Consider the following 14,731-nt stretch of genomic DNA (forward strand, 5'->3'; position numbering starts at 1 on the left):
GATGCTGGGGGCCTCATCTCAGCCACGGACACCTCCCTCGGTGGCCTCTTGGCCACCTTGCCAGTGTTTGCTGTCTAACACTGGATTTTCTACCTAATATGAATTCTAATTTACTTCAAGGAGCTCCAGTGCACTGTGGAAATGAGGGATGTTACCGTCAACCTTCCCAGAAGAAGACATTGGGGAAGCTGTTCTAATGAGGGGCCTTGGCAAAGGCCCTGGGGCAGGGGTGTGAAGGAGAGAGTAGTGTCATTTAGGGAGGAGTCTCCAGGAGGGACGAGCCAAATACTGGAGGCCTGTGTACATTAGGCCAGAACCAGACAGGTGGCCGGCCGTGTGGGGCCCGCTGGACTGGGCTTGGGCTTTCACCCTGAGCAAGGCAGGACCCCTGGGAGGGCTGTGACTGGAAGTGGGTTTTAACACAATTCTGACAGTGTAGACACTCCAGCAGCGTCAGCTGCCCTCTTCTCCCCCTGGGCCGTGACACTCCGCCGTCTCCCTCCCTCCCCACTGCCGTCAAGGAGGGGCCACCCTTGGCACCCCTCCCGAGAGAAGGAAGATGAGCAGCTAGCTCTGCGGTACCCAGAGCACAGCTCAAATGGCAGTTCCGGACGAGCAAATCCACGGGAATGTGTCAGAGATTCTCCTAAATCCACCGGGACATTCCTGATTAGCGATTCTGGGGCTACAGATGGCCTTGCGTGCGGGAGGACGGAGGCCCCCGTGGAAATGCGCGGCAGCTCTCTGGCACTGGCGCCGGGTGGGCTGCGGCCCTGGAGCTGGCGCTGTCCCCCGACTCCCAGCACTGCTGTTTGCTGGCCAGACCCAACGAATGTCATTGTCATTCTCATTCTCCCTCCCTCTCTCTCTCTCTCTCTCTCTCTCTCTCTCTCTCTCTCTCTCTCGTCGCCCGCCACTCCGAAGGCCCCTTTCTCAGCATGCACAGATAGCAGTCACACCGGTGTCCCTCACCTACTGAGCATCAACTCAGCGGCGAGTACTGCGCCAAGCCCACCATGCGCAGGGTCTCCTGAGTGCTTCCCTCTCTGGTCCCGTGCGCCCCCCACCCCACTGACCTAAGGGTTACCCCTGTCACGCACAACCATGTACAACTCTTGCCATCATCTCTCAGAAAAATGTTTAGGATGTTCTTTGGCTGCTGAGATGGAGATGCGTCCCTGCCTGGATGCCCCATGACAGCGAGACTGTGCTGTGTGCGTCCGGGGCTCAGTTCCCCGGTGGGCAGGGGCCGCCTTGCTCCACGGACCTCAGTTTCCCCATCCCTGCAGCCGGGGCACAGGGCTGCGGTCGGGCTTGGCTGCTCTGGGGGTGAACAAAGGACGCCCGCACGCTCGGAGGTCAGCAGTGGATACGGAGTCCTAGCTAGTCTGGGACGCGTTAAGCGGCCTCTAGTTCCCCGCGTGCTAACCTAAAAATAAGGTCTCCTTTTGAATCAGGCTTTTCGGCCACGTGCCCAAAAGCAAGATGGAGCCCCGTAGGTTCTCTGCCCGACCCAAAGATGGCGACACAGCTCCCTGTACCCTCACGCCCAGGGACGGCCCCTGCCCGTTTGCAAGATGGCGGCAGCCCGGTAGAAAGCACGCTTCCCGCGGCCGGACTCGCCACGTACCCACTCTCAAGATGGCTTCTCCCGCAAAGCCCCACGCAGGAGCGCAGCTAGCTTACTGGCTCAAGCTCCGTGACGTGATCCCGCCTTTTCTCCCCTCCCCCCGTCTCCACGGGTCGTTTCCGTCTCGAGCCCCGACGGACGGCCGCCTTCTCCAATGGTCGCCTGCCATCCCTCTTGGCTCCACCCCTCGAGCGACCTCCTAGCCATTGGGAGGTGCCGGCAGGGCCCCGCGGCGCCCGCCCCGCCCCCTCTCCGTGGCGGGAGCCAATGGGCAGAGCGCGCGGGGGACGTGTTCGGGCGTCTCCGCCATTTTGTGAGTCTATAACTCGGAGCCGTTGGGTCGGTTCCTGCTATTCCGGCGCCTCCACTCCGTCCCCTGCGGGTCTCCTCTGTGTGCAATGGACGGGTAAGTATTGCTTCTCCGCGGTTTCCGACGACCTCCCGGCGATCCAGCTTTCCCCTCGCCGCCGCCCGGGTCTCCTCGGGGCCGTGGCCCGCGCGTCGCTCCTCCTCCGCCCGGGTTCGCGGGCGCCTCCGGGGTCCCTCCCTTCCCTGAGCCTGGGGTGCGTGCGCGGGGCAGGCTGCCGGAGGCGGCGGGGCGGGGGGGGGGGGGGGAAGCGCCAGGCGGGCAGTGCCTCCTGGGCTTAGAAGAGTGGTGCAGGCCAAGCTCTCGAGCCCTGCTCGTTTCCGGCCTCCGCGCGCCTCAACCCGAGCGCACGCGGCAGTCGTGAGGCCCTTCCCGCTTCCCGTCCGTGTCCCGCGCGCACGCGCCAGTGTTCGCGCGCCCCGTGTGAGCCTTCCAGCTCCCCGTACCCCCCCGCTGCGCGTGCCCCGTGTGGCCCTTCCCGTTCCCCGTCGAGCCCCCGCGCTTGCGTGCGCAGCCCTTCGCGCCCCTGTCGGGCTTTGCGCGTGCGCGGTCTTTCCCGCCGCGCGGACTCTGCCCTCGCCCCCCTTCAGCCCCCCCCCCCCCCGCACGCCGCGGGCCCAGGCGCGGCCGGGAGACGCCGCCCTCCTGCCCGGAAGGGCGCGGGCCCTCCTCCGCCCCCGCCGGCCGCCCGGCCCCTCCCCGGCTACCCACAAAGGATGGCCGCGCGCCCGAGCCGGGGGCCGGGGAGGGGCCCGTCCGCCCCCCTTTGTTCCCGCCTGCGGGGCGCCCCGGGCCGGCGGTTCCCCGAGCCGGAGCCGACCGCGGAGACCGGGCCTGCCCGCGGCGCCGAGACCTGTTCTCAGATGTTAGGTTTCTTTCTGGTCTTGGGGGAGAAATGCCAGGACCTGCGGAAAATGAAGCTCGCTTCAGAGTGTGGCTTGCATCCCGCGTGTCCGGGGGACCGTTTGTCGTATCCCCGTGGGCGAGGGGGAGGTGCCACTTTTATTGAAGTTTGAGGCTTCCCGAGAGTTCTGCTTAACTTTGTTTGATAGTGGGCTTCGAGTCCTCCTTCCTCCCCGTCTGGCCCTTGGGGCGGGGCGAGCTGGTTAAAATGCCTGGAGGGTCACGTGCCTCGTGTGCCTCGGGCCTGAAATGATAGGTTTCGGGCGGAATCTAATCCAGCCCCTTAGAAAGATTGCTGCGGCGTGGTGGGCATGATCTCGCGGTCCGTCCTCCATGTTGCCTGGGATGGACCTCCCCCTGGGACCCCCTCCCCAGCCAGCCAGCTGGGGGGGACGTGTTCCCCGGGCCGGGTCGGGTCGCGGTCTGGAGTCTCGGGAAACGGCGCTCCGAGGCCGCGTGCCGGTTCGGCGGGCAGCCAGGGCTCAGATCCCGCGTGAGGAAAGGCCGGCCTCTGTGAAACACTTCCTGTGGGAGCGCCCCCCCCCCCCCCCCCCCGGGGACTAGGAGGCCGCGAGTCGCCCTGGGTTAGTGGCCGGGAAGCTGCATGCTTTTCATTCTTTCGGTTTTTCTGGGAAGTTTTTTCTTGGCTCACTAGGGTTTTTAAGAACGTGTTGCTGTCGGGGCGTGAGGTGTTTTTGTTCTTTTTTTTTTTTTTTTTTTTTTTTTAACGGTGAGGAGGCAAAGGTCCTGCCTCGAGGGGAATGATGGCAAGACAGCAGGCCACAGCTGCAGGCAGCAGGACTAGGCCGGTGCTTTGGGGTCCCGACACCCCAGGGTTTGGGTCCTGGGAGTTGCCTCCCGGAGGGCAGGAACCAGGGGCTCCCAGCTGGACAGCGAAGCTGGCCTTTGTGCAGGGAGGGGGTGCGCGTGGCTGCCCCAGGGCCTGCCGCGGGGTCTGGGACCGCCTGTCCTCGGCCAGGTGACGGGGGCCATCGTGTGCTGAGGCGGGTGGCTCCATCCACCGGGCAGGCCCGGAGGGGGGCGTCGCTGACTCAGTTCCCTTTGTGGACGGATGCTCCGTGAGTCGCCTAGGACCTCGCTGGTTCACGGTTGCCGCGCACCAGCCCTTGGAGAGGGTTTCGCCGTGCTGTTCTAGGAGCTGGCGCACGGGGCTGCGGGGACCCTCAGGTAGCCCTGCTTCCGTCCAGCCCCCAGGCGGGAGAAAGTCCAGTCACGCGGAGCCAGGTTGATAAGTAACCTGTGTTAATGTTGTCTGTTCACCGGAGCCGAGCTGCCCCCTTCCCGGGAACCTTCCATGCGTGGGACGTGGAGTCCCCTGTCTTCCCCTTGGAGCCAAAGCTCTGACCTGGGGCCTGAGAGCTGCCTTTTCAGTGGCCCCGTCTTGCTCAGAAATGTTCCTAAGCGCTTCCAGTGTTTAGAAAGCAGACGACAGCACTTGAACCTCAGTAACAACGTCAAGGGTCCCTCCTGGGGCTTTCGAAGGGGGCAGCTTTGTCCTCGGACAGGTCCAGAGGCGGGGCCTGGGGTCCTGCTGGGAGGGAGGGGGCTGGAAGACAATGGTGGCTCCTTTTCAAGTTGAGATTAGTTGGACAACGGCTCACTTCCCTGCCTGAAGGGCTCTAGTGGGGGTGGGGGTGTGCAGTCAGCAGCGAGCCACGCTGGTGGCCACGGGGAACTCCCGACACCCTAGTGGCAGGGGCTGTGGGCTTTCCCCACCCCTGGGACAGTGGGGACACCGGCAGTGCACCTGGCTAACGGCTTTCTTTTTTCTCTCTCTGTAGCATCGTCCCAGACATAGCAGTTGGTACAAAGGTAGGTACTTTCGGCTCAGCCTGAGTCTGTGCCCGTGGCCTGGGCCCATCTGCCCGCGCCACCTCTGACTCGGTGCTCCCGAGGCATCCAGGCTGCAGGCCCTGTCCTCTGCCCAGTGGGCTCCCTAGCTCCCCTGAAGAAAAGGCACCTGCCCTGAAATTCAGAGCCCATGAGAGTCCTGCTTTACGGCTCACGGGTTAGGAGGGATGTGTGCGGTGGGGTTGACGGGGGCGTCTGCCCCAGAAAGTTCTGAGTGCCCTCGGTTTGATGTGGGAAAAGTCAAGATCTGGTTATGCTCCAAGCCCTTTGTGGAGTGGGGGGTGAGATTGGAGGGGGTGTGGGGGCTCTGGGGCAGTTTGGGGCTACTTCTGATGGCGTCGTGGTTTGGGTAGTTGTCTGTTTTGAGAACTTCTGGTGTTTGTGAGCTGAGGGACACGAGAGCGCTGTGTCCCTTCTGTGCGGAAGGGTTAGTTCTCAACGCCAGTGGCAAGAAAGGTGGACGAAGGAACGCAGTTGTCCCCACGGGAAGTTGGGGGGCCACGTGCTTCTCCCTCCCGGTTGCAGGCCAGGCATGTGCACGCGCGGGGACGTGGCCTCCGGGGGAACCCTGGGCCTGATGATCGGTAAGCACTGCCGGTCAGTTGGTCGCCTCCTGGGCTCCGTGCTGGGAGGTGGGGGAGTCCTCGGGCCATGGCTCCTGGGCTCCCCGCAGGTGGCTCGAGTGACCTGAGCAGGCAGCCAGCTGGTTTCTGGTCAGTCGGCAGCCGTGCCTGGGCTGGGTTTCACTTTTCCCAAGTGGATTCTTGTCTTCACACGCTGCCTGTCCTGATCTTCCTGCAGATAAAACCTGTTTGTCAGGTGGTGAGAGGGGAGAGGGACTGTCTTCTGAGGGGGTTGTAACGATCCCAGAAAACGCCTGGGTTGCAGACTGTCCTCCCCTTACTGTGGGAGCCGCTTTCCGGCCGGAACAGCTCTAGAACGGCTGTTCTCGGAACGGTCTCCTTCTGGCCATCCTGTTCCCAGGAGACCTGTGCTTCCAGAATCCCACCTGCACAGACAGAACCTCCTGGGGGGTGCGGGCAGGGGCTTCCTGCCAGTACAGCCCCCCCTGAACCTGCACCCCCGGCCCACTGGGAGGGCAGTGTGGTTCTTCCTGGGTTTAGAAGCGGCTATGCGGGAAGTGAGTGGTGTCCAGGTGTCAGGGGTACTTGGTGTTCGGGGGAAGGAAAGGTGGTCCTGCCGTGTGCTGTCCCGCACTGTGTCCGGTAGCAAGTACGTGCTTGAGGGTTGGTTTCTCTCGAAGCTTCGTTGACTTGAGGGCTGATGCCCAGTGGCCTCCCCAAGTGTGGCGTGGGAAGAACTCTGCTGGAGGCAGTTGGGTGGTCCCTGGGCCTGGCCCAGCTGTGGCCCAGTCACAAGGCCTGTGGTGTTCTGGTGCCTGAGGTTCTGCCCTGCGAAACATCCGCGCCTCTTGAGCTGGGGGTCCGTGTGTGTACCCGCGCTGTGTGTGTGTGTGTGGGGGGGGGGGTCTGTGTCCTGGGAGAGGAGCAGAGTGTAAGTAGGCAAGGGAGCACGATGCCCACAGAGACACGGATGCAGCCACTCACGGGAGTCCCGGCCCCACCTATTGCTGGTCCTCGGCAGGGGCCAAGATTGCCCTTATGAGGGTTGTGTGGCCGGCAGATGGGGGCAGGTCAGGGCCCGGGCCCCTGAGTCCCGAGACAGGAAGGGGCTGTCCTGTGGCTCTGACAGGTAGGATGTGGACAGGCCTGCCTGGGGTCCCTGCCGGCTTTCCTCTTGGCCTCCGTGACTCGGGAGGCTTGGGGTGTGATAGGCTGCAGCTGGCTGGTGGTTAACACTTCCCTTTACTGTGCCAGACCTCAGCCTGGAAGGGAGTCTGACTGTCCTGCTCTTCCTGAGCCACGGCGGCTCCTCAGGTGGAGCCACGCGGGTCCTCCCTCGGATCTGTGGACGCTTACCTCCACATCGCTGGGCTCCAGGGCTCTGGGCTGTGGGGGACCTGTGTGGGTTCCTGCCTGTCCAGGCGTTTGGGTTTGGGGACAGGCCCACATTAGCCGTCTCAGTAGCTGGGGCAGCCCGTTCCCGGTCCTTGTCCCAAAGGGCAGTTTTAAACCTCTAGCTTCCTTCGGCCGCTGTCACCAGCTGCTGGGCTGGGAGGTTCTGGAGGGTTTGGGGCACCGGGTGCTGTGCGCGCTCATGTTTGCACAGCTCAGCAGAGGAGCGAAGATACGGTGTCCTTGAGGAAGCACATGGAGAAGGGGGAGGCTCTGGGGCCCAGGTGGGCTGCTGTTTCCCCTTCTGCCTGGGCAGCCGAGGCCCCGAGACCCTCTTTGGCTGCCAGTTTTGGATCCAGGGAATCTGAGGAGTTATTTGTGGTTCCTGGTGGCGCCGTCCTAAAGCCCGTGAGCCTTGGGCGGCGAGAGTGTGCGGCCGGAGCCGGGTCCTTGGGCCCACGGGGCCCCCGACTGAGGAGTGCTGGTCCCCTGCGGTTCCTCACCTTGTGTAGGCTGGTTCTGCCTTCGGGCCTCACCTGGCAGCAGGGACGCCACATGGTGTCTGGACCCAGGGTCGGTCTCACGTGGTGCTGGGGGGTTGACTCCAGTACATGGAGCCCAGCACGTGGCAAGAGAGGGGCAGGTCACAAGTCCCAGGGAGCCGGGGTCCCCGCCCCTCACTGCACAGCGCCGCCCACAGCGCGGATGGAGAGCAGGTAGTATTTCCGTCCGACAGCGACTAGAGCAAGGCTCAGGTTTCCTTAGACGCCTGGAAAATAGGGCAGGGCCCTGTGGCTGAGCAGGTGGCTGCAGTGCGACAAGGGGGCTTTGTTCCTCGAGTCTGCCGGCAGCCCCGTGGTCATCGAAGACGGTCCCACGGTCTTGACGTGGGCAGGGCTACAGCCGAGCTCTCTAGGACAGCCGGGCCGGGCTCAGCCCCGTGTGGCTATTGGCACGAGGCCCCGTGTGCGCAGGAAGGTCCTGCAGAGCGTGGGGTGGACGTGACGCGTGAACCCGTGCCATAGGCGTTGGGCCCCCCGCCCCTGCCTTGTCGAGGAGGAGTGTGTCTTGGGATTAGGATTGCGAGGACATCGCGGGGGAAAAATGGTCAGTTTGGGGTGCGGTCTTTTCTCGAGAGCAGGTCACACGGGAGAGGTGGACACGGGTGTTGGGGAGGGCGTCTGGTCTTCTGCTCTGCTCCACACACCCCCTGTTTCTTTCAGCGGGGATCCGACGAGCTCTTCTCTGCCTGTGTCACTAACGGACCCTTTATCATGAGCAGCAACTCTGCTTCTGCAGGTAACTCTGCGTGCAGTCCCCAGTCCCCTGGCTGTGGGTGGGCAGGGGACATCTGCTGGCGGCCTCCTGGAGTCGCGGAGGAAGCTGGTTCCGGGCACAGAGGGTTTTTTCGAGTCTGGACGGTGCTTTATGCCTTACACACCGCTTTTCCGTCAGCAAATGGGAACGACAGTAAGAAGTTCAAGGGTGACAACAGGAGTGCAGGCGTGCCCTCCAGAGTGATCCACATCCGGAAGCTTCCCAGTGACGTCACCGAGGGCGAGGTCATTTCTCTGGGACTGCCCTTCGGGAAGGTCACCAATCTCCTGATGCTGAAAGGGAAAAATCAGGTATCTGCTCGTAGCCAGGCAAGTGCCCTTCCTGGGAAGGCTCAGGAATCCGGGCCTGGCTCACGCTCCTGTCCTGCCAGGCTTTCATCGAGATGAACACAGAGGAGGCCGCCAACACCATGGTGAACTACTACACGTCCGTGACCCCTGTGCTGCGCGGCCAGCCCATCTACATCCAGTTCTCCAACCACAAGGAGCTCAAGACGGACAGCTCACCCAACCAGGCGGTGCGTTGCCGGGCCTGGGGCGCGGTGGGGTGGACTTGGGGAGAAAGGAGCCGGTGGCGCGGGGCTCCCGGCCGTAACTCCCCCCCCCACCCCCCCCACCCCTTCCCCACAGCGGGCCCAGGCAGCACTGCAGGCGGTGAACTCGGTGCAGTCGGGAAACTTGGCCCTGGCCGCCTCGGCTGCCGCGGTGGACGCGGGGATGGCCATGGCCGGCCAGAGCCCGGTGCTCCGGATCATCGTGGAGAACCTCTTCTACCCAGTGACTTTGGACGTGCTCCACCAGGTGAGGTGGCTGGGGGCGTGCGGCCGCCCCCGGGCTTGTTACCGACCGTGGGGTTCCCCGGGCGGAGGTCGGGACCATTCTTTTCTCTTGCAGATCTTCTCCAAGTTTGGCACGGTTCTGAAAATCATCACGTTTACCAAGAACAACCAGTTTCAAGCCCTGCTGCAGTACGCCGACCCTGTGAGCGCGCAGCACGCCAAGCTGGTGAGTAGGGTCCCCGGGACGCCTCCCTGGCCAGCCCCCCGGCTCCCGGCGCCTCACGGCTTGTCTCCTTGCAGTCGCTAGACGGGCAGAACATCTACAACGCCTGCTGTACCCTCCGTATCGACTTCTCTAAGCTCACCAGCCTCAACGTCAAGTACAACAACGACAAGAGTCGTGACTACACACGCCCTGACCTGCCCTCCGGGGACAGCCAGCCTTCGCTGGACCAGACCATGGCCGCTGCCTTCGGTAAGACGCCCGGCAAGGTGCCCCGACCGCCGTGTGCCGTGGGAGGCGAGGATGTGTACGTAGCTCAGTGTCCGTGCCCCAGGCACCCCGTGACGCCGACTCTGTGCCCAGGGAGGTTGGTGCCTGTTGCTCCTTAGATGGCCAGCACGGCACCCGGCCCAGACTGCCCACTGGGTGTGGGGTCACGCACACACACAGCCCTTGCTCGCGGCGGAGGTGGTGGGTGCGATGATTAGTGTCTCATTTGTTTCTAGGTGCGCCTGGTATAATGTCAGCCTCTCCGTATGCAGGAGCTGGTTTCCCTCCCACCTTTGCAATTCCTCAAGCTGCAGGTACTCAAACACTTGACCTTGGTCCCCACCGTCGATCGTGCATGCCCACACACCTTTCCAGTAGCTGTGCTTCCACGGGCAGCTGACGTGGGCTCGGTCTCGGGGGGAGCCCGCCTCCCTGGGTGCGGGTCTCTGGGTTCCCTGAGGAGCCTGGACAGGGCAGTCTTAGGACAGGGCTGTGCAGAGAATCCGCTAACCCCAGAGTCTCTGGTCTGGTTCCCTTAAAGCACCTCCCGGGCGAGGACGAGCGCGCACGGTGGTTGGAGGGATGTGTCCCTAGTAGATGAATTTAAGTGGCCCGGTAAGCAGAGCGGCATGAACCGGGGCGGGGGCACACCTGAGCGTCCCTGCCAGGGGGCCAGCCTGCCCTCCTGTGACAGGCACGGGCCTGCTGCGTCCCGCCCGGGTGTCGTCTGCATGGTGACGGGCGCCTGCATGCGCGCACGGCCGAGGCCCGTCCGGGGCTCCGTTGTGCATCCACCGAGTGGAGCTTCTGTACTGTTGGGCGCATGTAGATGGGGCCAAAGCTGGCACGGTCTGTGCCACGAGGAGAGGCAGGAGGAGCCGGCAGGCCGCACAGTGGGCACCGGGCCGAGCACGGCCGCGGCCGCCTCCTGTGTTTCCTCCTGCGAGAAGACGGGCAGGACCGGCACTCGCCTCCCAGCAGAACCCCCGGCCCTGCTGCTCACATCCTGACCGCCCTTCCCTTTCCAGGCCTCTCCGTCCCTAACGTGCACGGGGCCCTGGCTCCTCTGGCCATCCCATCGGCGGCGGCGGCGGCGGCGGCGGCGGGCCGGATCGCCATCCCCGGCCTGGCAGGGGCAGGAAACTCTGTCCTGCTGGTCAGCAACCTCAACCCCGAGGTACGTGCCTCTTCCCCCCAGGCTGTCGTTCCCAGAAGCGCAAGCGGGGGTGTTACGCTAGTGGGTCTTAGTGCGGAGGGGAGCGGGCTGAGCTCCTGTTGGCCCCAGGCGCCGGGGTCCCACCGGTCGCGGCACCCCTCCGTGCCGGTCCACTCGCTGCCGCCACCTCAGCGCTCAGTGTTCTCTCGTTCTCCTTTACACCTCGGCTTACGTCTCCGATTCCGTAAGACGCAGGGTCGAGATACGCTTTGATACGTGAAAGCGGTCCTTAAAATTTCTAGCCAGACACGACGCGGTCTGGACGCCCGCCGGGTGCCTCCGTCGGGGGGGACGCTGCCCTGCAGCTGAGGTCCCCGGGATGGCGAAACCCGTGCCCGTCCCGGTGGCAGAGTGTGGCTCAGAGAGAGCTCGGGTGAGCGGAGAAGGGGAAGGATGGGACCGCCTCTGACGAGCGTTTCAGACTGTCTCTCATCTGTCTGCCCCTCCTGCGACTTCCCGGCCCGGGGGCGGCCGGCCCCTAGCGAAGCCTCCACTAACAGACTCGCTCCGCCTCGTGCTTGTGTGAGCGCTGTTCGGAGGCCCGCCCGCCGCAGCGAGCAGGCGGCCGGGGCCCCTGGGAGCCGGGCTGCCGCCTGGGGGTCCCGGCCGCGCCCTCCTGCTGCTCGCTGCGGGAGGGGGGGCGCTTTCCTGCCTGTGTTTGCGAGGTGGACTTGTGACTTGTAATGTGTGTAGATCTGGACTGGTGGAGCGCTCGTGTTTCTTACGTATTTACTGACCTGTGTTTTTTTGCTACTTTTTTTCTTTTCTCCCCTTCCCCTTTCCCAATTTGTTTTCTTGCCCTGATCCGGAATTTCTTTGCCAACTGACTGCACGGCACTTCTGCTTCCTGTTGTTGCTTGAAACAAAACAAAACATAAATAAATAAAAAACAAAATTCCCCCTCAAACCCTGCTCTCCGGAAACCAACCTGCCCTTGAATATTAACATCCTGACAACTTCATCATCCATCAACCTGCACGCCTGTGGGGCTGCCTCCTCGTGGTGGACGATTGGCAACTCGCCCCCTGACCTCTCCCTTTCCCTGTCCCTCGCTGCCTTGCTCTGCTGTCCTCTAAAGAGAGTCACACCCCAAAGCCTCTTTATTCTTTTCGGTATGTTATCATTCACACTTTTATTACCTTGTTTTCATTTAGTTGAGGTTATTTTTTACGCCCTAAGATGTACTATGAGTTTGCAGTCGGGCATTCTGCCTCGTTACGTGGCTTGCCTTCGGTTTGCGTATTTATTCTGACTCGGGAGACGCATGGTTTATTGCCCTGCATGCTTTTCGAAGAGTTAAACGTGCTGGTAGCATGCTAAAGTGCCGGTTCTTGGCCGCGGACCTTTCCTGGAGTTTACGACCTCTCTGCTGAAGGTAGTTTCCTGGTACCGTTCCCTGTGACTAGACGCAGGTGCCAGAGGCAGAATAAGCAAACCTTCGGGGAGAGCCAGCCCTGCGAGGGGTGTGCGGGGCGCGGGGGCTGGCGGGGGAGGTGGCGGCGGGGCTGCAGGCGGCTCAGCGCCCCTGTCCCCGCGCTCTCGAAGGCGTGTACGGCGACGTGCAGCGGGTGAAGATCTTGTTCAACAAGAAGGAGAACGCGCTGGTGCAGATGGCGGACGGGAGCCAGGCGCAGCTGGGTAAGCGGCCGGGGCCTGCGGGGCAGGCGGGCGGGCGCTGCCGGGCGTGGGCGTGGGGCCTGGGGTCACGAGCGTACCGCCTCCGCAGCCATGAGCCACCTCAACGGCCACAAGCTGCACGGGAAGCCGGTGCGCATCACGCTGTCCAAGCACCAGAACGTGCAGCTGCCCCGCGAGGGCCAGGAGGACCAGGGCCTGACCAAGGACTACGGCAACTCCCCCCTGCACCGCTTCAAGAAGCCCGGCTCCAAGAACTTCCAGAACATCTTCCCGCCCTCGGCCACCCTGCACCTCTCCAACATCCCGTATGTGCAGGGTGTGGGCTGCGGCCTCCCTGGGGCCCCCCCCGGGCCCTCCCCGGGCCCTCCCCGAGAACCAGCGTCCGACCCCTCTTCTCCCCGCAGGCCCTCCGTGTCCGAGGACGATCTGAAGATCCTCTTTTCCAGCAACGGCGGGATCGTCAAGGGGTTCAAGTTCTTCCAGTGAGTGCCGCCCCACCCCCACAGCTCCCCGCCCTGCCCGCTGCCCCGACCCACCCCCCAATGCCCCTGGCCCTGTCTGTCCCTCAGGAAGGACCGCAAGATGGCCCTGATCCAGATGGGCTCGGTGGAGGAGGCCATCCAGGCGCTCATTGACCTTCACAACCACGACCTGGGCGAGAACCACCACCTGCGGGTGTCCTTCTCCAAGTCCACCATCTAGGGCCGCCAGGGACCGGCCTGCTGGCGCCTGGCCACAACTTCCATCATTCCAGAGAAAAGCCACTTTAAAAAGCAGCTGAAGTGACCTTAAAAGACCAGAGATTTTATTTTTTTAAAAGAGAAATCAGTTTACCTGTTTTTAAAAAAATTAAATCTGATCGACCTTGCTCACCCTGGGGAGGTGGGGTGCCGGCCTCAGGCTCCTGGTGACGAGTGGACAGTGCGCCCCCCCCCCCGCTCCCTCCCCGGCCCCCCAAGCCCGTGCCTTCTGCAGCCCCTGTGGGGTGGGCGCTCCCAAACCTCGACTCGGCTTTCTTGTGCCTTAAAACCAGCTGCTCTGGCAGGGCCCTCGGCGGGGGGGTGGGGGGGGGGTGTGGGGGCTGGTGGGTCGGCCTCCCGCGTGGGATCACGTGCCTGGCGCAGCAGGAGGCTGCGAGCTGCAGGGACCAGCCGGCACCCCCTGATGTGTTCAATCAAGTGTGTGATTCTCCCCACCCCCACCCCGGGACCCCAACTTGGGGCAAGACCCCGAGGCACCGGCCCTGTCCTCCTTCAGCTCGGAGCTCTGTTTTCACCGTAATCTCTGTATTATGCTTTGATGCAGTCGCAGACATCTGTGCCTAGCAATATTTCCAGTTGACCAAATACTCTAATCTGTTTTCATTTATATGCAAAAGAAATAGTTTTAAGTAACTTTTTATATAGCGAGATGATAAAAATGGTATGAGTATAATCTCCGTCTCCTCCTCGTGGTATGACCTATGACCTTACATACTGTCCTTTTTTATTGTATTCCTTGTAATTAAGTCGCAGGGCAGGATCCAGTTTCCAGGGCAGACCCGCTGGGGCCCCGGCCCTTCCCGCGAGGCCCCAGGCCGGCCCTGCCCACCACCTCCAGATGCCTTACTCACACCTAACCTGTTCCCTGTCCAGGGGAAAAGCGCTCTTAAACTCGTAAACTTTCAGGGTTTCCTTTCTCCTGCAAATTTTGGACCAAAGTTTTGTTTGTTTTTTTGTCTGCCTCTAATGCTGGGGCCCCAGAAGGTGGGACAGCGGCCCCTGAGTCTTAACTGTCTCCCACACGTCGTCCTGCGCTCACGGGTCCAAGGGGCGCCCCTGCGAGCAGACCCCGTGCTGGCCAGCCCCCTCCCTCGGGCCTGGACCCTCGCGTTTCCGTGTGGGGTTGGAACAAGGGTGTAAATATTTATAATTTTTTATACCTGTTGTAAAACGAGGGGCAGCAAACGTGGTTTTTTATAAAGGTGACGCAGATGTATATTTTGATAACCGCAGTTACAGGCTCAGTATTGTGCCGGGAGCGAGGCACTCCACTGCCCGCCCCGACGGCTTGTAATGCAGAGAGAACCGAATTAAAGCGATTTTACAACTCCTACCTTCTCTGTAGGCTCTTTCTTCCTGTTCACGTTGTAGAGGGCGGCTGGCCAGTCTGTCTGCTGGACTTTGAATAAATGTCTCTGCATCCTGCACTTGATTCCCTCTTTATTCCGCCTCTGCCTTCACTGCTGTTTCCTCCTCTGAATTTAGCCTTCTCCTTTCTGACGGGGATGGGGTTTGGGGGAGCTGATGAGGTGTGTGGGGCGGGGGGCAAGGGTCTCCTCCCAGGGGCGAAGGCCGCACGCCACTGCCCACCCCCACCATTCGCGTGCATGAGCCTCAGTCCACGAGCGTGACATCTGTGTCCCGTCGTCCCCCCGCCCCCCCCCCCCCAACCCTCATGTGCGTGGGGGCCCTGGACCACAGTGACTCAGCCGGGACTCCAGTGGGTGTCGACATTTTATTGTCCGGTCACCAAGTGCTT

General features: G+C 62.6%; 1 protein-coding gene across 2 annotated transcripts; it reads left to right on the top strand.

Moving 5' to 3' along the window:
* Positions 1-1,919: 1,919 nt before the first annotated feature.
* Positions 1,920-14,399, top strand: PTBP1 (polypyrimidine tract binding protein 1). Of its 2 annotated transcripts, XM_019434070.2 has the most exons (15): positions 1,921-2,036; positions 4,703-4,733; positions 7,972-8,047; positions 8,204-8,376; positions 8,457-8,603; positions 8,716-8,886; positions 8,980-9,090; positions 9,165-9,339; positions 9,594-9,671; positions 10,386-10,534; positions 11,652-11,685; positions 12,119-12,211; positions 12,300-12,516; positions 12,616-12,693; positions 12,781-14,399. In XM_019434070.2, the coding sequence occupies exons 1-15, from the start codon at positions 2,029-2,031 to the stop codon at positions 12,911-12,913; spliced, it is 1,674 nt and encodes a 557-aa protein (XP_019289615.1). In that variant the 5' UTR covers positions 1,921-2,028; the 3' UTR covers positions 12,914-14,399. The 2 variants fall into 2 exon arrangements, with proteins under 2 accessions (XP_019289616.1, XP_019289615.1); XM_019434071.2 differs by lacking the exon at positions 9,594-9,671 and having other exon boundaries at positions 1,920-2,036.
* Positions 14,400-14,731: the final 332 nt, after the last annotated feature.

The sequence above is a fragment of the Panthera pardus genome, unplaced genomic scaffold, assembly GCF_024362965.1.
Source record: "Panthera pardus isolate Hobbes unplaced genomic scaffold, ASM2436296v1 HiC_scaffold_8, whole genome shotgun sequence".
In the NCBI taxonomy this organism is placed as follows: domain Eukaryota; kingdom Metazoa; phylum Chordata; class Mammalia; order Carnivora; family Felidae; genus Panthera; species Panthera pardus.